This window comes from Glandiceps talaboti, chromosome 9 (genome assembly GCF_964340395.1).
Source record: "Glandiceps talaboti chromosome 9, keGlaTala1.1, whole genome shotgun sequence".
Taxonomy (NCBI): domain Eukaryota; kingdom Metazoa; phylum Hemichordata; class Enteropneusta; family Spengelidae; genus Glandiceps; species Glandiceps talaboti.
In genome coordinates this window covers 1,734,301-1,759,931 of record NC_135557.1, presented here as the reverse complement: position 1 = coordinate 1,759,931, position 25,631 = coordinate 1,734,301, and the positions used below count along the sequence as shown (strand labels likewise).

At 35.9% G+C, this 25,631-nt stretch overlaps 1 protein-coding gene across 2 annotated transcripts in view; it reads right to left on the bottom strand.

Annotated features, from left to right (window-relative positions):
* LOC144440078 (transmembrane protein 145-like) overlaps nt 1–25,631 on the bottom strand; it is a 53,519-nt gene that overhangs the window by 16,929 nt on the left and 10,959 nt on the right. The window contains exons 3-5 of one of the 2 annotated variants that reach the window (XM_078129327.1): nt 19,056–19,130; nt 11,883–12,110; nt 7,932–8,013 (exon numbers count right to left, since the gene is read on the bottom strand). In XM_078129327.1, the coding sequence (XP_077985453.1) occupies nt 7,932–8,013; nt 11,883–12,110; nt 19,056–19,130 (385 nt within the window). Of the gene's footprint in view, nt 1–7,514; nt 7,594–7,931; nt 8,014–11,882; nt 12,111–19,055; nt 19,131–25,631 lie in introns of both variants that reach the window. The other variant, XM_078129328.1, reaches the window with a different exon arrangement.

Sequence of the window (25,631 nt, the reverse complement as noted above, 5' to 3'; positions counted from 1 at the left end):
CCCAGGTGCATCTCATTAAATTTCACCCCAATCTGCTCTAGCTGTATTTTGTTATTATAACAACTTAAATAGCGCCTTGTTCTCTTTGTGTATGAATGATCTGTTTAAAGCACTGATATAAGTACTTGATCATTTTGAGGTGATTTTTGTCAGATGGCATTGACAATAAGTGTAGTATTGACATTACTACTCACAGCATAAATAGACACTCCAACAAAGTAATAGAAGAAATATCACAAGACAACTTAGTATTTCTTGAAGAATATCTGTCAGTAACATATGACATCAAATTATTATTATTGGATAATATGTCTGGTTTTTATAACACTGCTAATAAATGGAAAGAACTTGTTGAGAAGTACACCTATTCAATAGAATTGCAAACTCCAAGATTGTTAAACTTACACCTCTTCAATATGTTGAACATCAGAGATAATTTATTGAGAAATATAAACTGTATGCTGTTGTACAGGCTATGCTAATTTTGAAGAATTATAATATTCTTAATGTTGAACATAGTCAGGGAAAATATCCTTAGTTGTATGTGATGTGATGTGATGTGATGTGATGTGATGTGATGTGATGTGATGCAATGTAATGTAATGTAATGGGATGGGATGTAATGTAATATAGTAAATAATATGATGTAATGTGATGTGATGTGATGTAACGTGATATGATGTAATGTGATGTAATATAGTAAAGTAATGTAGCAATGCAATGTAATGTGATGTAATGCAATGCGATGCAATGTAATGTAATGTGATGTAATGTGATGCAAAACAATGTAACATGATGTGATGTAATGTGATGTGATGTAATATGATGTAATGTGATGTAATGTAATGTGATGTAATGTGATGTAATGTAATGTGGTGTGATGTAATGTGATGTGATGCAATGTAATGTGATGCAATGTAATGTGATGTAATGTAATGTAATGTGGTGTAATGTAATGTGATGCAATGTAATGTGATGTGATGTAATGTGGTGTAATGTAATGTAATGTAATGTTATGTAACTTCTGTAACTTATCAAAAATATCCATAGATCGTTCCTTCGCTTACCAGCTAACACCAATACACATGTATTAACAATTCATTCAAGAATTTGCCATAATCATGAATATATACATACATACACTTTTAGAAGAAGTTCACAAATTTAAATTAGAAAACATATTTATGGAGATGCACTCTTACACTGTCAGCTAAAAAGAGAGATGTACTGTTACAATGTCAGCTAAGAAGAGAAATGTACTGTTACACTGTCAGCTAGAAAGAGAGATGTACTGTTAAACTGTCAGCTAGGAAGAGAGATGCACTGTTACAATGTCAGCTAAGAAGAGAGATGTACTGTTACAATGTCAGCTAGAAAGAGAGATGTACTGTTAAACTGTCAGCTAGGAAGAGAGATGCACTGTTACAATGTCAGCTAAGAAGAGAGATGTACTGTTACAATGTCAGCTAGAAAGAGAGATGTACTGTTAAACTGTCAGCTAAAAAGAGAGATGTACTGTTACAATGTCAGCTAAGAAGAGAGATGTACTGTTACAATGTCAGCTAGAAAGAGAGATGTACTGTTAAACTGTCAGCTAAAAAGAGAGATGTACTGTTACAATGTCAGCTAAGAAGAGAGATGTACTGTTACACTGTCAGCTAGGAAGAGAGATGTACTGTTACAATGTCAGCTAGGAAGAGAGATGCACTGTTACACTGTCAGCTAAGAAGAGAGATGTACTGTTACACTGTCAGCTAGGAAGAGAGATGTACTGTTACACTGTCAGCTAGGAAGAGAGATGTACTGTTACACTGTCAGCTAAGAAGAGAGATGTACTGTTACACTGTCAGCTAGAAAGAGAGATGTACTGTTACACTGTCAGCTAGGAAGAGAGATGTACTGTTACACTGTCAGCTAAGAAGAGAGATGTACTGTTACACTGTCAGCTAGGAAGAGAGATGTACTGTTACAATGTCAGCTAGAAAGAGAGATGTACTGTTACACTGTCAGCTAAGAAGAGAGATGTACTCTTACACTGTCAGCTAGAAAGAGAGATGTACTGTTACAATGTCAGCTAGAAAGAGAGATGTACTGTTACACTGTCAGCTAGGAAGAGAGATGTACTGTTACACTGTCAACTAAGAAGAGAGATGTACTGTTACACTGTCAGCTAGAAAGAGAGATGTACTGTTACACTGTCAGCTAGGAAGAGAGATGTACTGTTACAATGTCAGCTAAGAAGAGAGATGTACTGTTACACTGTCAGCTAGGAAGAGAGATGTACTGTTACACTGTCAGCTCGGAAGAGATGTACTGTTACAATGTCAGCTAAGAAGAGAGATGTACTGTTACACTGTCAGCTAGGAAGAGAGATGTACTGTTACAATGTCAGCTAAGAAGAGAGATGTACTGTTACACTGTCAGCTAGAAAGAGAGATGTACTGTTACACTGTCAGCTAGAAAGAGAGATGTACTGTTACAATGTCAGCTAAGAAGAGAGATGTACTGTTACACTGTCAGCTAGAAAGAGAGATGTACTGTTACACTGTCAGCTAGAAAGAGAGATGTACTGTTACACTGTCAGCTAGGAAGAGAGATGTACTGTTACAATGTCAGCTAAGAAGAGAGATGTACTGTTACACTGTCAGCTAGAAAGAGAGATGTACTGTTACACTGTCAGCTAGAAAGAGAGATGTACTGTTACAATGTCAGCTAAGAAGAGAGATGTACTGTTACAATGTCAGCTAAGAAGAGAGATGTACTGTTACACTGTCAGCTAGAAAGAGAGATGTACTGTTACACTGTCAGCTAGAAAGAGAGATGTACTGTTACACTGTCAGCTAGGAAGAGAGATGTACTGTTACACTGTCAGCTAGAAAGAGAGATGTACTGTTACACTGTCAGCTAGAAAGAGAGATGTACTGTTACACTGTCAGCTAGGAAGAGAGATGTACTGTTACAATGTCAGCTAAGAAGAGAGATGTACTGTTACACTGTCAGCTAGAAAGAGAGATGTACTGTTACACTGTCAGCTAGGAAGAGAGATGTACTGTTACAATGTCAGCTAAGAAGAGAGATGTACTGTTACACTGTCAGCTAGAAAGAGAGATGTACTGTTACACTGTCAGCTAGGAAGAGAGATGTACTGTTACAATGTCAGCTAAGAAGAGAGATGTACTGTTACACTGTCAGCTAGAAAGAGAGATGTACTGTTACACTGTCAGCTAGGAAGAGAGATGTACTGTTACACTGTCAGCTAGAAAGAGAGATGTACTGTTACACTGTCAGCTAGGAAGAGAGATGTACTGTTACACTGTCAGCTCGGAAGAGATGTACTGTTACAATGTCAGCTAAGAAGAGAGATGTACTGTTACACTGTCAGCTAGGAAGAGAGATGTACTGTTACACTGTCAGCTAGGAAGAGAGATGTACTGTTACAATGTCAGCTAAGAAGAGAGATGTACTGTTACACTGTCAGCTAGGAAGAGAGATGTACTGTTAAACTGTCAGCTAGGAAGAGAGATGTACTGTTACAATGTCAGCTAGGAAGAGAGATGTACTGTTACAATGTCAGCTAAGAAGAGAGATGTACTGTTACACTGTCAGCTAGGAAGAGAGATGTACTCTTACACTGTCAGCTAAGAAGAGAGATGTACTGTTACACTGTCAGCTAGAAAGAGAGATGTACTTGTCTTATAAAGTTACTTATATTATACAATGTAGGTGATTTCAATGGTCAAATGTAAATGGAATACATGATTGTACTTTTAATTTGGGTTGTAATGTTCAATGACATGTCATGTGACAATCACTCTCACAATATGTGACAGTTCAAAAGCAATGGTAAAGCAATCATGTGCCTATCATGTGCATATCATGTGAACAAATGGGGTTTTATCATATATCATACTGTGACTAAGTTCTGTAGTGAGAAAATGAGACATAGTGATGATACAGTTGGTAAAATTAAGTATTGATAGAAAATTATCATTTACACAAGTCTAACCCTGTGGTTCAAGAATGAATGGATTGTTAATATTTAATACTTTTAAGGCAAAGATTGATGTGAATTTGAAGATTTCAGAATGACTCTTTTAAAAAGAAGTGACTGAGAGAAAGTGACTGAGATAGAGAGACGACAATAAAATGACTGAGATAGAGACGATGATAAAATGACTGAGATAGAGACGATGATAAAATGACTGAGATAGAGAGACGATGATAAAATGACTGAGATAGAGAGATGACAATAAAATGACTGAGATAGAGACGATGATAAAATGACTGAGATAGAGAGACGATGATAAAATGACTGAGATAGAGACGACAATAAAATGACTGAGATAGAGACGATGATAAAATGACTGAGATAGAGACGACAATAAAATGACTGAGATAGAGAGACGATGATAAAATGACTCAGATAGAGAGACGATAAAATGACTGAGATAGAGACGATGATAAAATGACTGAGATAGAGACGATAAAATGACTGAGATAGAGAAACGATAAAATGACTGAGATAGAGAGACAATAAAATGACTGAGATAGAGAGACGACGATAAAATGACTGAGATAGAGAGACGACGATAAAATAACTGAGATAGAGAGACGATAAAATGACTGAGATAGAGAGACGATAAAATGACTGAGATAGAGACGATGATAAAATGACTGAGATAGAGACGATGATAAAATGACTGAGATAGAGACGATGATAAAATAACTGAGATAGAGAGACGACGATAAAATGACTGAGATAGAGAGACGACGATAAAATGACTGAGATAGAGAGACGATAAAATGACTGAGATAGAGAGACGATGATAAAATGACTGACATAGAGAGATGATAAAAAGACTGAGATAGAGAGATGACAATAAAATGACTGAGATAGAGAGACGATGATAAAATGACTGAGATAGAGACGACGATAAAATGACTGAGATAGAGAGACGATGATAAAATGACTGAGATAGAGAGACGACGATAAAATGACTGAGATAGAGAGATGATAAAATGACTGAGATAGAGAGACGATGATAAAATGACTGAGATAGAGAGACGACGATAAAATGACTGAGATAGAGAGACGACAATAAAATGACTGAGATAGAGACGATGATAAAATGACTGAGATAGAGAGATGATAAAATGACTGAGATAGAGAGACGACGGTAAAATGACTGAGATAGAGACGATGATAAAATGACTGAGATAGAGAGACGACAATAAAATGACTGAGATAGAGAGACGACGATAAAATGACTGAGATAGAGAGACGACGATAAAATGACTGAGATAGAGACGATGATAAAATGACTGAGATAGAGAGACGATGATAAAATGACTGAGATAGAGACGACAATAAAATGACTGAGATAGAGAGACGACAATAAAATGACTGAGATAGAGAGACGACAATAAAATGACTGAGATAGAGAGACGACGATAAAATGACTGAGATAGAGAGACGATAAAATGACTGAGATAGAGAGACGATGATAAAATGACTGACATAGAGAGATGATAAAATGACTGAGATAGAGAGATGACAATAAAATGACTGAGATAGAGAGACGATGATAAAATGACTGAGATAGAGACGACGATAAAATGTCTGAGATAGAGAGACGATGATAAAATGACTGAGATAGAGACGATGATAAAATGACTGAGATAGAGAGACGATGATAAAATGACTGAGATAGAGAGACGACGATAAAATGACTGAGATAGAGAGATGATAAAATGACTGAGATAGAGAGACGATGATAAAATGACTGAGATAGAGAGACGACGATAAAATGACTGAGATAGAGAGACGACAATAAAATGACTGAGATAGAGACGATGATAAAATGACTGAGATAGAGAGATGATAAAATGACTGAGATAGAGAGACGACGATAAAATGACTGAGATAGAGACGATGATAAAATGACTGAGATAGAGAGACGACAATAAAATGACTGAGATAGAGAGACGACGATAAAATGACTGAGATAGAGAGACGACAATAAAATGACTGAGATAGAGAGACGATGATAAAATGACTGAGATAGAGAGACGACAATAAAATGACTGAGATAGAGAGACGACAATAAAATGACTGAGATAGAGAGATGACAATAAAATGACTGAGATAGAGACGATGATAAAATGACTGAGATAGAGAGACGATGATAAAATGACTGAGATAGAGAGACGACAATAAAATGACTGAGATAGAGAGACGACAATAAAATGACTGAGATAGAGAGACGATGATAAAATGACTGAGATAGAGAGACGATGATAAAATGACTGAGATAGAGAGACGACAATAAAATGACTAAGATAGAGAGACGACAATAAAATGACTGAGATAGAGAGACGATGATAAAATGACTGAGATAGAGACGATGATAAAATGACTGAGATAGAGAGACGATGATAAAATGACTGAGATAGAGAGACGACAATAAAATGACTGAGATAGAGACGATGATAAAATGACTGAGATAGAGAGATGACAATAAAATGACTGAGATAGAGAGATGACAATAAAATGACTGAGATAGAGACGATGATAAAATGACTGAGATAGAGAGACGATGATAAAATGACTGAGATAGAGAGACGATAATAAAATGACTGAGATAGAGAGACGATGATAAAATGACTGAGATAGAGAGATGATAAAATGACTGAGATAGAGAGACGATGATAAAATGACTGAGATAGAGAGACGATAATAAAATGACTGAGATAGAGAGACGATGATAAAATGACTGAGATAGAGAGACGATAATAAAATGACTGAGATAGAGAGATGATAAAATGACTGAGATAGAGAGACGACGATAAAATGACTGAGAGAGACGACAATAAAATGACTGAGATAGAGAGACGACAATAAAATGACTGAGATAGAGAGACGACGATAAAATGATTGAGATAGAGAGACGATAAAATGACTGAGATAGAGAGACGACGATAAAATGACTGAGATAGAGAAACGACGATAAAATGACTGAGATAGAGAAACGATGATAAAATGACTGAGATAGAGGGACAATGATAAAATGACTGAGATAGAGAGACGATGATAAAATGACTGAGATAGAGAGATGATAAAATGACTGAGATAGAGAGACGATGATAAAATGACTGAGATAGAGAGACGATAATAAAATGACTGAGATAGAGACGATGATAAAATGACTGAGATAGAGAGACGATGATAAAATGACTGAGATAGAGAGATGATAAAATGACTGAGATAGAGAGACGATGATAAAATGACTGAGATAGAGGGACAATGATAAAATGACTGAGATAGAGAGACGATGATAAAATGACTGAGATAGAGACGATGATAAAATGACTGAGATAGAGAGACGACGATAAAATGACTGAGATACATGTAGATTGACTGAGACAAAAGTGAAGTTGATGTTAAACTTTAAGACAGATGGAAAGAGAACAATGACAGCCAGAAGGACAGGTTGGTTAGTTAGATTAGAACTTACAAAACTCATCACAAGAAAATTGCTCAGTCCAATAAGTTTCCCCATTAGTGAGGCTCATGTCGTGGCGTAGAATAAGACCCTGTAGGTTACAGAAAATATACAAATTATCAAGTTTTGAGACACACAATATGCATATATTTCAATACGCTTGACCACGGAAAACATTCTCCTAAGGAGTCTCAATAACCAGCCAAGACTTAATTACATTTAGCTAGGGGAACATATATCAATTTTTACAAAAACAGGTGGTTTATTATTAAACTTCTACATCAGATTCCTATAGAAGATGATGTCAAATTTAAATGCAAATACATATATTTTTTTCATAAGTTCTTCTTAACAAAATGAAAGTTAAGACTTGGCTGGATTTTTAGATACAATTTGTTTCCACCTTTGTGTCAGTTTTTGACCACTTACAGAATTCATCAGCAGAATAATGCTGATACCAGTAACTTTCACCATTTGTCAGTCTTAACCAGTAACGGATTACCATGTTTGGCTGAAAGGTGAACAATGACATCAACAAAGCAAGAAAAGACAACAGTGAAACAAAAAATCACACATACTTTGCAGACCAACTTCCTTTCTGATTTAAAAAGACAGTTCTGAATATGTCTGCTGGTATGGTTGTTCTATGTCAAGTGTCTATGTCATTAGTTTGGTTGTTCTTTGTCATGTGTCTATGTCATTAGTTTGGTTGTTTTATGTCATGTGTCTATGTCATTAGTTTGGTTGTTCTTTGTCATGTGTCTATGTCATTAGTTTGGTTGTTCTTTGTCATGTGTCTATGCCATGTGTCAATGTCATTAGTTTGGTTGTTCTATGTCATGTGTCTATGTCATTAGTTTGGTTGTTTTCTGCCATGTGTCTATGTCATTAGTTTGGTTGTTCTATGTCAAGTGTCTATGTCATTAGTTTGGTTGTTCTATGTCATGTGTCTATGTCATTAGTTGGGTTGTTCTATGTCATGTGTCTATGTCATGTGTCTATGTCATTAGTATGGTTGTTCTATGTCATGCGTCTATGTCATTAGTTTGGTTGTTCTATGTCATGTGTCTATGTCATTAGTTTGGTTGTTCTATGTCATGTGTCTATGTCATTAGTTGGGTTGTTCTATGTCATGTGTCTATGTCATGTGTCTATGTCATTAGTTTGGTTGTTCTATGTCATGTGTCTATGTCATTAGTTTGGTTGTTCTATGTCATGTGTCTATGTCATGTGTCTATGTCATTAGTTTGGTTGTTTTATGCCATGTGTCTGTGTCATTAGTTTGGTAGTTCTATGTCATGTGTCTATGTCATGTGTCTATGTCATTAGTATGGTTGTTCTATGTCATGTGTCTATGTCATTAGTTTGGTTGTTTTATGCCATGTGTCTATGTCATTAGTTTGGTTGTTCTATGTCATGTGTCTATGTCATCAGTTTGGTTGTTCTATGTCATGTGTCTATGTCATTAGTTTGGTTGTTCTATGCCATGTGTCTATGTCATTAGTTTGGTTGTTTCTATGTCATGTGTCTATGTCATTAGTTTGGTTGTTCTATGTCATGTGTCTATGTCATTAGTTTGGTTGTTCTATGTCATGTGTCTATGTCATTAGTTTGGTTGTTCTATGTCATGTGTCTATGTCATTAGTTTGGTTGTTCTATGCCATGTGTCTATGTCATTAGTTTGGTTGTTTCTATGTCATGTGTCTATGTCATTAGTTTGGTTGTTCTATGTCATGTGTCTATGTCATCAGTTTGGTTGTTCTATGTCATGTGTCTATGTCATTAGTTTGGTTGTTCTATGCCATGTGTCTATGTCATTAGTTTGGTTGTTTCTATGTCATGTGTCTATGTCATTAGTTTGGTTGTTCTATGTCATGTGTCTATGTCATTAGTTTGGTTGTTCTATGTCATGTGTCTATGTCATTAGTTTGGTTGTTCTTGGTCATGTGTCTATGCCATGTGTCTGTGTCATTAGTTTGGTTGTTTTATGTCATGTGTCTATGTCATGTGTCCATGTCATTAGTTTGGTTGTTTCTATGTCATGTGTCTATGTCATTAGTTTGGTTGTTCTATGTCATGTGTCTATGTCATTAGTTTGGTTGTTCTATGTCATGTGTCTATGTCATGTGTCTATGTCATTAGTTTGGTTGTTTTATGCCATGTGTCTGTGTCATTAGTTTGGTAGTTCTATGTCATGTGTCTATGTCATGTGTCTATGTCATTAGTATGGTTGTTCTATGTCATGTGTCTATGTCATTAGTTTGGTTGTTTTATGCCATGTGTCTATGTCATTAGTTTGGTAGTTCTATGTCATGTGTCTATGTCATGTGTCTATGTCATTAGTATGGTTGTTCTATGTCATGTGTCTATGTCATTAGTATGGTTGTTCTATGTCATGTGTCTGTGTCATTAGTTTGGTTGTTCTATGTCATGTGTCTATGTCATGTGTCTATGTCATTAGTATGGTTGTTCTATGTCATGTGTCTATGTCATTAGTATGGTTGTTCTATGTCATGTGTCTGTGTCATTAGTTTGGTTGTTCTATGTCATGTGTCTATGTCATTAGTTTGGTTGTTCTATGTCATGTGTCTATGTCATGTGTCTATGTCATTAGTTTGGTTGTTTTATGCCATGTGTCTATGTCATTAGTTTGGTTGTTCTATGTCATGTGTCTATGTCATTAGTTTGGTTGTTCTATGTCATGTGTCTGTGTCATCAGTTTGACAGACATCAAATCCTGTATTTACGATTAACACAACTACTGAATGACATAACTTAAGTCATCTCAAGTAGCTTTTAAACTCATATCAGCAAACAATTAACTAACAGAGTGCAGGACTATTTACTAAGAGAGTGCAGGACTATTTACTAAGAGAGTGCAGGACTATTTACTAACAGAGTGCAGGACTATTTACTAACAGAGTGCAGGACTATTTACTAAGAGAGTGCAGGACTATTACTAACAGAGTGCAGGACTATTTACTAACAGAGTGCAGGACTATTTACTAACAGAGTGCAGGACTAATTACTAACAGAGTGCAGGACTATTTACTAACTGAGTACAGGACTATTTACTAACAGAGTGCAGGACTATTTACTAACAGAGTGCAGGACTATTTACTAACAGAGTGCAGGACTATTTACTAACAGAGTGCAGGACTATTTACTAACAGAGTGCAGGACTATTTACTAACAGAGTGCAGGACTATTTACTAACAGAGTGCAGGACTATTTACTAACAGAGTGCAGGACTATTTACTAACAGAGTGCAGGACTATTCACTAACAGAGTGCAGGACTATTTACTAACAGAGTGCAGGACTATTTACTAACAGAGTGCAGGACTATTCACTAACAGAGTGCAGGACTATTTACTAACAGAGTGCAGGACTATTTACTAACAGAGTGCAGGACTATTCACTAACAGAGTGCAGGACTATTTACTAACAGAGTGCAGGACTATTTACTAACAGAGTGCAGGACTATTTACTAACAGAGTGCAGGACTATTTACTAACAGAGTGCAGGACTATTCACTAACAGAGTGCAGGACTATTTACTAACAGAGTGCAGGACTATTTACTAACAGAGTGCAGGACTATTTACTAACTGAGTACAGGACTATTTACTAACTGAGTGCAGGACTATTTACTAACAGAGTGCAGGACTATTTACTAACAGAGTGCAGGACTATTTACTAACAGAGTGCAGGACTATTTACTAAGAGTGCAGGACTATTTACTAACAGAGTGCAGGACTATTTACTAACAGAGTGCAGGACTATTTACTAACAGAGTGCAGGACTATTTACTAAGAGTGCAGGACTATTTACTAACAGAGTGCAGGACTATTTACTAACTGAGTACAGGACTATTTACTAACAGAGTGCAGGACTATTTACTAAGAGTGCAGGACTATTTACTAACAGAGTGAAGGACTATTTACTAAGAGTGCAGGACTATTTACTAACAGAGTGCAGGACTATTTACTAACTGAGTGCAGGACTATTTACTAACAGAGTGCAGGACTATTTACTAACAGAGTGCAGGACTATTTACTAACAGAGTGCAGGACTATTTACTAAGAGTGCAGGACTATTTACTAACAGAGTGCAGGACTATTTACTAACAGAGTGCAGGACTATTTACTAACAGAGTGCAGGACTATTTACTAAGAGTGCAGGACTATTTACTAACAGAGTGCAGGACTATTTACTAAGAGTGCAGGACTATTTACTAAGAGTGCAGGACTATTACTAACAGAGTGCAGGACTATTTACTAACAGAGTGCAGGACTATTCACTAACAGAGTGCAGGACTATTTACTAACAGAGTGCAGGACTATTTACTAAGAGTGCAGGACTATTTACTAACAAAACTTACCTTGTCTGTTAGACAGTTACTGACAGCTATATACCACCATCGTTCACGTACAGATTTAAAACTACGTCCTCCCTTACAATCGTAAATTTCACCATTGTCAGAGTACTCATACAATTCGTCATCTTGTTGTATGTTTTTCTTAGCACATCCAGACCAAGGGAATTTATCTGTCAGGTTAATTATCTGATTATTTTCAATTTTTAACACACCTTCTTTTTCAGAACAATCCTGTAGATATAAAAAGCAAAACATTGCAAAACTTGAATAATTTAGTCACATAAAACTTTTCTACTCCTAATACATACATTTAGTATACATAGTCTTATAGACTCCTCTTGTATACATTTAGTATATGTAGTCTTATAGACTCCTCTTGTATACATTTAGTATATGTAGTCTTATAGACTCCTCTTGTATACATTTAGTATATGTAGTCTTATAGACTCCTCTTGTATACATTTAGTATATGTAGTCTTATAGACTCCTCTTGTATATATTTAGTATATGTAGTCTTATAGACTCCTCTTGTATACATTTAGTATATGTAGTCTTATAGACTCCTCTTGTATATATTTAGTATATGTAGTCTTATAGACTCCTCTTGTATATATTTAGTATATGTAGTCTTATAGACTCCTCTTGTATACATTTAGTATATGTAGTCTTATAGACTCCTCTTGTATACATTTAGTATACATAGTCTTATAGACTCCTCTTGTATACATTTAGTATACAGTCTTATAGACTCCTCTTGTATACATTTAGTATATGTAGTCTTATAGACTCCTCTTGTATATATTTAGTATACATAGTCTTATAGACTCCTCTTGTATACATTTAGTATACATAGTCTTATAGACTCCTCTTGTATACATTTAGTATACAGTCTTATAGACTCCTCTTGTATACATTTAGTATACATAGTCTTATAGACTCCTCTTGTATACATTTAGTATACGTAGTCTTATAGACTCCTCTTGTATACATTTAGTATACATAGTCTTATAGACTCCTCTTGTATACATTTAGTATACAGTCTTATAGACTCCTCTTGTATACATTTAGTATATGTAGTCTTATAGACTCCTCTTGTATATATTTAGTATATGTAGTCTTATAGACTCCTCTTGTATACATTTAGTATATGTAGTCTTATAGACTCCTCTTGTATATATTTAGTATACATAGTCTTATAGACTCCTCTTGTATATATTTAGTATACATAGTCTTATAGACTCCTCTTGTATATATTTAGTATATGTAGTCTTATAGACTCCTCTTGTATACATTTAGTATATGTAATCTTATAGACTCCTCTTGTATACATTTAGTATATGTAGTCTTATAGACTCCTCTTGTATACATTTAGTATACATAGTCTTATAGACTCCTCTTGTATATATTTAGTATACATAGTCTTATAGACTCCTCTTGTATATATTTAGTATACATAGTCTTATAGACTCCTCTTGTATATATTTAGTATACATAGTCTTATAGACTCCTCTTGTATATATTTAGTATATGTAGTCTTATAGACTCCTCTTGTATACATTTAGTATACATAGTCTTATAGACTCCTCTTGTATACATTTAGTATATGTAGTCTTATAGACTCCTCTTGTATACATTTAGTATATGTAGTCTTATAGACTCCTCTTGTATACATTTAGTATACGTAGTCTTATAGACTCCTCTTGTATACATTTAGTATATGTAGTCTTATAGACTCCTCTTGTATACATTTAGTATATGTAGTCTTATAGACTCCTCTTGTATACATTTAGTATATGTAGTCTTATAGACTCCTCTTGTATACATTTAGTATACGTAGTCTTATAGACTCCTCTTGTATACATTTAGTATATGTAGTCTTATAGACTCCTCTTGTATACATTTAGTATATGTAGTCTTATAGACTCCTCTTGTATACATTTAGTATATGTAGTCTTATAGACTCCTCTTGTATACATTTAGTATATGTAGTCTTATAGACTCCTCTTGTATACATTTAGTATATGTAGTCTTATAGACTCCTCTTGTATACATTTAGTATATGTAGTCTTATAGACTCCTCTTGTATACATTTAGTATACATAGTCTTATAGACTCCTCTTGTATATATTTAGTATATGTAGTCTTATAGACTCCTCTTGTATACATTTAGTATATGTAGTCTTATAGACTCCTCTTGTATATATTTAGTATATGTAGTCTTATAGACTCCTCTTGTATACATTTAGTATATGTAGTCTTATAGACTCCTCTTGTATACATTTAGTATACATAGTCTTATAGACTCCTCTTGTATACATTTAGTATACATAGTCTTATAGACTCCTCTTGTATACATTTAGTATATGTAGTCTTATAGACTCCTCTTGTATATATTTAGTATATGTAGTCTTATAGACTCCTCTTGTATACATTTAGTATATGTAGTCTTATAGACTCCTCTTGTATACATTTAGTATACATAGTCTTATAGACTCCTCTTGTATACATTTAGTATACATAGTCTTATAGACTCCTCTTGTATACATTTAGTATATGTAGTCTTATAGACTCCTCTTGTATACATTTAGTATATGTAGTCTTATAGACTCCTCTTGTATACATTTAGTATATGTAGTCTTATAGACTCCTCTTGTATATATTTAGTATATGTAGTCTTATAGACTCCTCTTGTATACATTTAGTATACATAGTCTTATAGACTCCTCTTGTATATATTTAGTATACATAGTCTTATAGACTCCTCTTGTATACATTTAGTATATGTAGTCTTATAGACTCCTCTTGTATACATTTAGTATATGTAGTCTTATAGACTCCTCTTGTATACATTTAGTATATGTAGTCTTATAGACTCCTCTTGTATACATTTAGTATATGTAGTCTTATAGACTCCTCTTGTATATATTTAGTATACATAGTCTTATAGACTCCTCTTGTATACATTTAGTATATGTAGTCTTATAGACTCCTCTTGTATACATTTAGTATATGTAGTCTTATAGACTCCTCTTGTATACATTTAGTATACGTAGTCTTATAGACTCCTCTTGTATACATTTAGTATATGTAGTCTTATAGACTCCTCTTGTATATATTTAGTATACATAGTCTTATAGACTCCTCTTGTATATATTTAGTATACATAGTCTTATAGACTCCTCTTGTATATATTTAGTATACATAGTCTTATAGACTCCTCTTGTATATATTTAGTATACAGTCTTATAGACTCCTCTTGTATATATTTAGTATACATAGTCTTATAGACTCCTCTTGTATATATTTAGTATACATAGTCTTATAGACTCCTCTTGTATATATTTAGTATACATAGTCTTATAGACTCCTCTTGTATATATTTAGTATACAGTCTTATAGACTCCTCTTGTATACATTTAGTATACATAGTCTTATAGACTCCTCTTGTATATATTTAGTATATGTAGTCTTATAGACTCCTCTTGTATACATTTAGTATACATAGTCTTATAGACTCCTCTTGTATATATTTAGTATATGTAGTCTTATAGACTCCTCTTGTATATATTTAGTATATGTAGTCTTATAGACTCCTCTTGTATATATTTAGTATATGTAGTCTTATAGACTCCTCTTGTATACATTTAGTATATGTAGTCTTATAGACTCCTCTTGTATACATTTAGTATATGTAGTCTTATAGACTCCTCTTGTATACATTTAGTATACATAGTCTTATAGACTCCTCTTGTATATATTTAGTATATGTAGTCTTATAGACTCCTCTTGTATATATTTAGTATATGTAGTCTTATAGACTCCTCTTGTATATATTTAGTATATGTAGTCTTATAGACTCCTCTTGTATACATTTAGTATATGTAGTCTTATAGACTCCTCTTGTATACATTTAGTATATGTAGTCTTATAGACTCCTCTTGTATACATTTAGTATATGTAGTCTTATAGACTCCTCTTGTATACATTTAGTATATGTAGTCTTATAGACTCCTCTTGTATACATTTAGTATACATAGTCTTATAGACTCCTCTTGTATATATTTAGTATACATAGTCTTATAGACTCCTCTTGTATACATTTAGTATACATAGTCTTAACTCTGTTATGTTCATGTAGTTTACATTCTACCAGCAGCTCCTGGAACAAACTTTTTGGCTGTGATCCAGGAAATACAAGTCATCAAGTCATGTTATGACTTATGCCATGAGTTTCATGAAGTATTATTAGTACCAATACAGTCAACTCCATGTATCTGGTCAATAAGAATTTTGAAAGTACCTAGTACCTTTTCAATGCATTCGAACTCCATGACAATCTTGGGTCGTTTGTAATAGTCAATGTCTAAACCGTTCAAATTTTGAACATGCATGAAATCTGTAAATACATCGCAAAGGAGATCCCGTTTTATACTAGCTATAACATAATCAGTATGGAGAGTATGTAATTTAGCTGCGTATGATTTTCGATTGGCTACGAGCTGGCCAACTTCATGGACAACAATTGAACATTGTTAACGTGACTTCTAGAGTCTTGATTGATTTTGAAGGATTTTTGCTGTTGTTTTCAAACAAATGGACCTCGTATTGCATGATGTTATGGTCTGACATGCAACGAAGTCATTTAAAATGACCAAGCCACCCATTGTTGGACGATCGCATGACAAGTGAGCTAGACCATCATGCAATGCGATTTGTATGCTCGCAGATACCTTCAGAAGACGCCATCTTAAATCTCATATCTTCACTATACTACTACATGCAATGCTTTAAAGCCTATCAGAGGGCGGAAGTTCACCATCCTCATTCACAACAAGTTATTTCTGGAAATCGAAATTCTGCTATTTTTAGTAATTTTTGTATTTTTGTCCTACGGCATTTCTATCGTATACCACAGTAATATTAATAAAATGCAATTTTTGGGCAAATTCAGGTGTTTTTTCGATTCTCTTAATTCATAAACTTATGATGTTGTCGGAAAAGCCAATTACATGTGACAATCAGCTGAAATGAAAACAAACTACGTTTGCACATTTGTATTTGTGCATTTATTGTCATTTTTAGACTAATTTTCCTGAAAATTCACAAATTTTGGGATTTTTGTCACATTTTAAAGTTGTCTGTCTCTACGTTTTTCAAAATCCATGAACGAAGGATTGTAGTACGTGTGAATATGAATCGAATGATATACTGGGTGCCTAGGCATGTAGTGAATTCCTTGACAGAGATAGGATTTGAACATAGTCCTGCAGTCACATAGAATTTTTCGAAAATGTTATGTCACCATGTATGACAACTATGGGACAACAGGTTCGTAAATCGACAACAGGTATGTTTTATACAAAGCATTTATCCCCCAAAATCGGTGAATTACGTGATGTAACAAACTATGGCTTTCGAGAGAAAATAAATTCGTAACCGTGAATAAATGTTTGTGTAGTGTTATTAATTGTAAATATGAGACAGTAAGCAGCAGGGTCGTAAATCTTTACCTGTATTTTCTATGGACAATCGGTACCGCGGTGGTGCACATGGACGGTGTAATGCATATCAAGCTAGGCACAACATATAGTCAAGTTACGTGTACACCGCATATGCTTGTAATGCTGTCACTCGGTAAATTGTATCATGTACTAATATTATATTCTGGCCTTTGAGTGAGAAATGAGACAAATAAAATTTATAACTGTAAGTAAATGTATGTATTTGTACTACTAGTATATTGATTGCGATTGTGAGATGGCTGGGTTGTAAATCCTCAAGTGACGTGCACGGTGCATAAGCCATCCCCGGACGCCATGCGCCATCATCACACAAGCCACGTGTTTTGTACAGTAGTGTAAACATATCGGTAATTACGCTCTAACTTTCGAGCAATCAACCCGAAAAAATGAAATTCAGCCAATAAAATTATAACTCTGAATAGATATTTATATTTTTAATAGTCTAAACTGTGATTATGATACGACAGGGTCGAAAGCCACGATAAGTAAACGGTGTATGCCCGGACGCTATGCAGAGAGTACTGAGCAGATAAACTTAGATCCACGTACGTTACGCTATTACGAGCATGCACCACAGCTCGGTAAATTATGTGTACTAAACCCTGGCTTTTGGGCAAAAAGAAAAAGACAAATAAATTCATGACTGAGTAAATTTTATTTCTTTTTAATGATTACTTTGGGACAGCAGGGACAACGCGATAGCCGTCAGAAATGTTCTTCAAAAGTGACGTATACAACGTAATGCATGTGTAGAACCAACAACAACGTGCGTATGTGATGGTGCCGCGCCTTTGATCTCCTCGCATACAAATCATACTGCATTTTGGGTAATCTGACATGCCGTGGATCGATCGTTTCTTGGTAGAGCCAGTGACTTCTCACTAGTATCGACTGGTGATGCTGCTATAGTAGAATCCGTGTCAAACAGCCGGCCACAGAAGGAACGGCGGAGATCGGTCTTTCATCTCGGAGCAGTGGCCATATTTAAAGTTGAGAATAATGGTAAAAATTTAACCCAATTACAAACAAGTTAACAGTTTGTGAAAGTATGTAAACAAAGTGGCTACACAGTATATATCTTCTTATTGGTGTAAACGGTCACGTCCTTATGTATAAGTTTACAGATACAGTACTTATTACCGATAGTAAGATTTACTGTACAAATAAACATTTATACGCTGACTCTACGCATCCTAATATATATATATATATACTGTATCTGTTTTATACATTGGTCATCATAATATACACTATACATGTAGGTATATACTTACTGTATCTGTTTTATACACTGCCTCCCATTGGTCGGGCTCATCATAATATACACTATACATGTAGGTATATACTTACTGTATCTGTTTTATACACTGCCTCCCATTGGTCGGGCTCATCATAATATACACTATACATGTAGGTATATACTTACTGTATCTGTTTTATACACTGCCTCCCATTGGTCGGGCTCATCATAATATACACTATACATGTAGGTATATACTTACTGTATCTGTTTTATACACTGCCTCCCATTGGTCGGGCTCATCAAAATATACACTATACATGTAGGTATATACTTACTGTATCTGTTTTATACACTGCCTCCCATTGGTCGGGCTCATCATAATATACACTATACATGTAGGTATATACTTACTGTATCTGTTTTATACACTGCCTCCCATTGGTCGGGCTCATCATAATATAATAGAATATTCTCAACTTCATATGTCTGAAGAATTCAAAAGAAAACAAAAAATGAAATGTATAAATAATGAGATTTCCAATTTCCAATTGTAATCCTTGTATTTATCAAAAAACTAAATTTCACATGCTTTTTTGACCAAAACGTGTGTTTTATACCAATTTTCCCCAATTTCTTAGTAAAGTTACTGACCATACATTCATGTAAATTAAAATTCAATATTTCATAATTATTGATATACTTGTAGATGAGACCATATCCCACCTGTTTTGGTGTAAAATGATCACTATCAAAACATTGTGTACAACTGTGTGCAACCTAAAAAGTCCTTGGCCTAGGGGGTCATTTGCATGGAGTCTATGGCATCTTAAGGGTTAAATGCAATGACAGTGTTGCTATGTGTGAGTAGAGTTGAATTTCTCATGTGGTAAATATGTAAATGTGTGAGTACAGTTGAATTTCTCACATGTGGTAAATATGTAAATGTGTGAGTAGAGTTGAAATTCTCATGTGGTAAATATGTAAATGTGTGAGTAGAGTTGAATTTCTCACATGTGGTAAATATGTAAATGTGTGAGTAGAGTTGAATTTCTCACATGTGGTAAATATGTAAATGTGTGAGTAGAGTTGAATTTCTCACATGTGGTAAATATGTAAATGTGTGAGTAGAGTTGAATTTCTCATGTGTGGTTAATATGTAAATGTGTGAGTAGAGTTGAATTTCTCACATGTGGTAAATATGTAAATGTATGAGTAGAGTTGAATTTCTCACATGTGGTAAATATGTAAATGTATGAGTAGAGTTGAATTTCTCACATGTGGTAAATATGTAAATGTGTGAGTAGAGTTGAATTTCTCACATGTGGTAAATATGTAAATGTGTGAGTAGAGTTGAATTTCTCACGTGGTAAATATGTAAATGTGTGAGTAGAGTTGAATTTCTCATGTGGTTAATATGTAAATGTGTGAGTAGAGTTGAATTTCTCACGTGGTAAATATGTAAATGTGTGAGTAGAGTTGAATTTCTCACGTGTTAAATATGTAAATGTGTGAGTAGAGTTGAATTTCTCACAAGTGGTAAATATGTAAATGTGTGAGTAGAGTTGAATTTCTCACATGTGGTAAATATGTAAATGTGTGAGTAGAGTTGAATTTCTCACGTGGTAAATATGTAAATGTGTGAGTAGAGTTGAATTTCTCATGTGGTTAATATGTAAATGTGTGAGTAGAGTTGAATTTCTCACGTGGTAAATATGTAAATGTGTGAGTAGAGTTGAATTTCTCACGTGTTAAATATGTAAATGTGTGAGTAGAGTTGAATTTCTCACAAGTGGTAAATATGTAAATGTGTGAGTAGAGTTGAATTTCTCACGTGGTAAATATGTAATGTGTGAGTAGAGTTGAATTTCTCACAAGTGGTAAATATGTAAATGTGTGAGTAGAGTTGAATTTCTCACAAGTGGTAAATATGTAAATGTGTGAGTAGAGTTGAATTTCTCACAAGTGGTAAATATGTAAATGTGTGAGTAGAGTTGAATTTCTCACATGTGGTAAATATGTAAATGTGTGAGTAGAGTTGAATTTCTCACATGTGGTAAATATGTAAATGTATGAGTAGAGTTGAATTTCTCACAAGTGGTAAATATACATTGTAAATGTGCGAGTACAGTATTTTGGGTTTCTTTTGTCACAGTACAGCGTTTGTATAACAATACATGAGTTGATTGGGATTCTTGGCAATAAAGCTGTATTGTGTACGGATTGTAAATGTTTTGTTGGCATCCTTAGGTACCATGTAAATAACTAAAATAGCAATGTGGATGGTCTTTCTTACATGTAGTTCTCAGACAATCTCACATAAAGATTTGCATGTTATTAAAAGACTTTATCACACTTGATGTGGTATGCTGTTTTCTACACAATACAATCCCACAACATGGGTAACAAGGCTACAAGGCCTACTTACACTCAATAATGCCTGTGGACACAAAGTTATACTATTCAACTTAGCAGATGTGAATTTATTATGTCTGTTCTGACATTGTATACATGACAGTTTTCCTCTTGAGATATATAGTACATGTATATGTATACTAGACTGGACAGACAAGTTTAGTTTGTATGGTTTCTACATTGGTATGAAGACACACAGACAAGTTTAGTTTGTATGGTTTCTACATTGGTATGAAGACACACAGACAAGTTTAGTTTGTATGGTTTCTACATTGGTATGAAGACACACAGACAAGTTTAGTTTGTATGGTTTCTACATTGGTATGAAGACACACAGACAAGTTTAGTTTGTATGGTTTCTACATTGGTATGAAGACACACAGACAAGTTTAGTTTGTATGGTTTCTACATTGGTATGAAGACACACAGACAAGTTTAGTTTGTATGGTTTCTACATTGGTATGAAGACACACAGACAAGTTTAGTTTGTATGGTTTCTACATTGGTATGAAGACACACAGACAAGTTTAGTTTGTATGGTTTCTACATTGGTATGAAGACACACAGACAAGTTTAGTTTGTATGGTTTCTACATTGGTATGAAGACACACAGACAAGTTTAGTTTGTATGGTTTCTACATTGGTATGAAGACACACAGACAAGTTTAGTTTGTATGGTTTCTACATTGGTATGAAGACACACAATTAAATCTATCATCAAATATTAACTTTGATTAGCTATGTAAACATATACCATATATGGGACTAAAAAGAAACCTACACATACTGCACAAGTAAATACCACAAATGGATATACTTGGGTCAAAGGTCATGACCCTATATGACCTCAGACTGTGTCTAAGCAATGTAAACACCTTTACCTGCGTCTTACCAGATATAGTTCAATTTATTCTTCTAGAAATACTCTATACAAAAATATCAGTGAGGGAATTAGCCTGGAAGTATTTCCTGAGAATGTGAATGCCATATGTCTACTTCCAGGACCTATTTTAAACCATGGAAAATAGTGTAGAATGCCGCATGCATGCGCACTACACTTTAGACTTCAAGGAACTCTACAAACATTTCAGACCAAAGGAGAAATAAAAACACCACAAATGGTAATACCTCACCCTGGTTCTAGGACAAACAGTTAATAGGAATTGCTTAAGACAAGACAGTTAATAGGAATTGCTTAAGTGTAGAACTCCAGAATCTGAGGTTGTGGGCTATTCCCCTCAAAAAGTCAAGCACATGACGATTCTCGAAATCGGCAACAATTTGTGTAGAACTCTGGAATCTGATTGCATATAAATACTTAGTGATAAAACCATACCTTTAATTTTAAGTACACCGCCTGAAATCACGTCTTTCAATCGCACTATAGTAGAAATGCTATGTAACCCTAAAAAACAATGCCTTTCTTGGTTGAATTCTGAGCCATAGTCCTACTGTAGACATTTGTTGGGAGCATCTGTCCAGGAGCATTTGTCTTTGTCCTACGGGGGGATTTGTGTGGGGGGAATTTGTCCGGGGGCGTTTGTCCTGTTACTCCTCATCCCACCCCCATCCCACACACAGTGTCATTGTTAAACCTCACCCAACCCCCATCCCAGTGACATTGTTACGCCTCATCCCACCCCCATCCCACACAGTGTCATTGTTATACCTCACCCCACCCCCATCCCAGTGTCGTCACCTCACCCCAACCCCATCCCAGTGTCATTGTTAAACCTCACCCCACCCCCATCCCAGTGTCATTCTTAAACCTCACCCCACCCCCATCCCAGTGTCATCGTCACCTCACCCCAACCCCATCCCAGTGTCATTGTTAAACCTCACCCCACCCCCATCCCAGTGTCATTCTTAAACCTCACCCAACCCCCATCCCAGTGTCATTCTTAAACCTCAACCCAACCCCATCCCAGTGTCATTGTTAAACCTCACCCCACCCCCATCCAGTGTCATTCTTAAACCTCACCCAACCCCCATCCCACAGTGTCATTCTTAAACCTCACCCCAACCCCATCCCAGTGTCATCGTCACCTCACCCCAACCCCATCCCAGTGTCATTCTTAAACCTCACCCCACCCCCATCCCACACAGTGTCATTGTTAAACCTCACCCCACCCCCATCCCACACAGTGTCATTCTTAAACCTCACCCCACCCCCATCCCACACAGTGTCATTGTTAAACCTCACCCCATCCCCATCCCACACAGTGTCATTGTTAAACCTCACCCCACCCCCATCCCACACAGTGTCATTGTTAAACCTCACCCAACCCCCATCCCATGCAGTGTCATTGTTAAACCTCACCCCATCCCCATCCCACACAGTCATTCTTAAACCTCACCCCACCCCCATCCCAGTGTCATTGTTAAACCTCACCCAACCCCATCCCACAGTGTCATTCTTAAACCTCACCCCAACCCCATCCCAGTGTCATCGTCACCTCACCCCAACCCCATCCCAGTGTCATTCTTAAACCTCACCCCACCCCCATCCCACACAGTGTCATTGTTAAACCTCACCCCACCCCCATCCCACAGTGTCATTCTTAAACCTCACCCCACCCCCATCCCACAGTGTCATTGTTAAACCTCACCCCATCCCCATCCCACACAGTGTCATTGTTAAACCTCACCCCACCCCCATCCCACACAGTGTCATTGTTAAACCTCACCCAACCCCCATCCCATGCAGTGTCATTGTTAAACCTCACCCCATCCCCATCCCACACAGTCATTCTTAAACCTCACCCCACCCCCATCCCAGTGTCATTGTTAAACCTCACCCAACCCCATCCCACACAGTATCATTCTTAAACCTCACCCAACCCCCATCCCACGCAGTGTCATTGTTAAACATCACCCAACCCCATCCAACAGTCATTCTTAAACCTCACCCAACCCCCATCCCACACAGTGTCATTGTTAAACCTCACCCACCCCCATCCCACACAGTGTCATTGTTAAACCTCACCCCACCCCCATCCCACAGTGTCATTGTTAAACCTCACCCAACCCCCATCCCACAGTGTCATTGTTAAACCTCACCCAACCCCCATCCCAGTGTCATTGTTAAACCTCACCCAACCCCATCCCAGTGTCATTCTTAAACCTCACCCAACCCCCATCCCAGTGTCATTGTTAAACCTCACCCCATCCCCATCCCACACAGTGTCATTGTTAAACCTCACCCAACCCCCATCCCAGTCATTGTCATTCTTAAACCTCACCCCACCCCCATCCCACAGTGTCATTGTTAAACCTCATCCCACCCCCATCCCACAGTGTCATTGTTAAACCTCACCCCATCCCCATCCCACAGTGTCATTGTTAAACCTCACCCAACCCCCAACCCACACAGTGTCATTCTTAAACCTCACCCCATCCCCATCCCACAGTGTCATTGTTAAACCTCACCCCATCCCCATCCCAGTGTCATTGTTAAACCTCACCCAACCCCCATCCTATGCAGTGTCATTGTTAAACCTCACCCCACCCCCATCCCACACAGTGTCATTCTTAAACCTCACCCAACCCCCATCCCATACAGTGTCATTGTTATACCTCACCCCACCCCCATCCCACACAGTGTCATTGTTAAATGGGGCACTGTCATGAATAACATGGGAAAGGTGGTTGTATAAAAAAAAGTAGATAACAGAAGGGGCACTATGTTTGAATTATCAGGTTGTCATTATCTAGAATTATCAGGTTGTCATTATCTAGAATTATCAGGTTGTCATTATCTAGAATTATCAGGTTGTCATTATCTAGAATTATCAGGTTGTCATTATCTAGAATTATCAGGTTGTCATTATCTAGAATTCTGATAAATAGACAACACCACACTGTCAGTGTCAGTATAATGTAGTTGATTCCTGTCTGACCTTTCTACCCTTTTTGTTCTAACCTGTTATAACATGTGCATTTAAGTTAATATTTGTATGACTGGTACTTAGGACAAACACTATGATGTCACCATGTCTTCTCTGATTATTTACACATACCATCACATGGCATCATATGACACAATGGTAACCATGGTAACAAACACATACAAGTGATATTTATTTTTCTTTTGAATTATTTGTAGTGTGTGATATAAAAAGAATGTGCAATCTCCATTTAAACCTAAACAATGATACACTGTTAGTAATACAACAGTTTAACACACTGTTTTCTTGTTATTACATTACTAATAATTTTGGACACAATTGTTAATAATTTACCTGAGTAAAAAAAATATTGATGTCAAATATTGATGACTTTTGTATGAATGCAGTATATGCTGGTACATTTGTTGTACTCTCTGCAATATAATTTATAAATTGTTAGTTTAAACATACACATACACATCTACTCTGACTTGACTTTCTATTCACTTTCATACATGCTACCTGTAAATGAAGTACGTATTTTGTGTTTTCTTATTACATACAATGTACACTCCCTGTCTACAGCACAACCTAGTTACAGTAAATTCACTGTCATTGACAAACTGTCTACAGCACAACCCAGTTACAGTAAATTCACTCTGTCATTGACAAACTGTCTACAGCACAA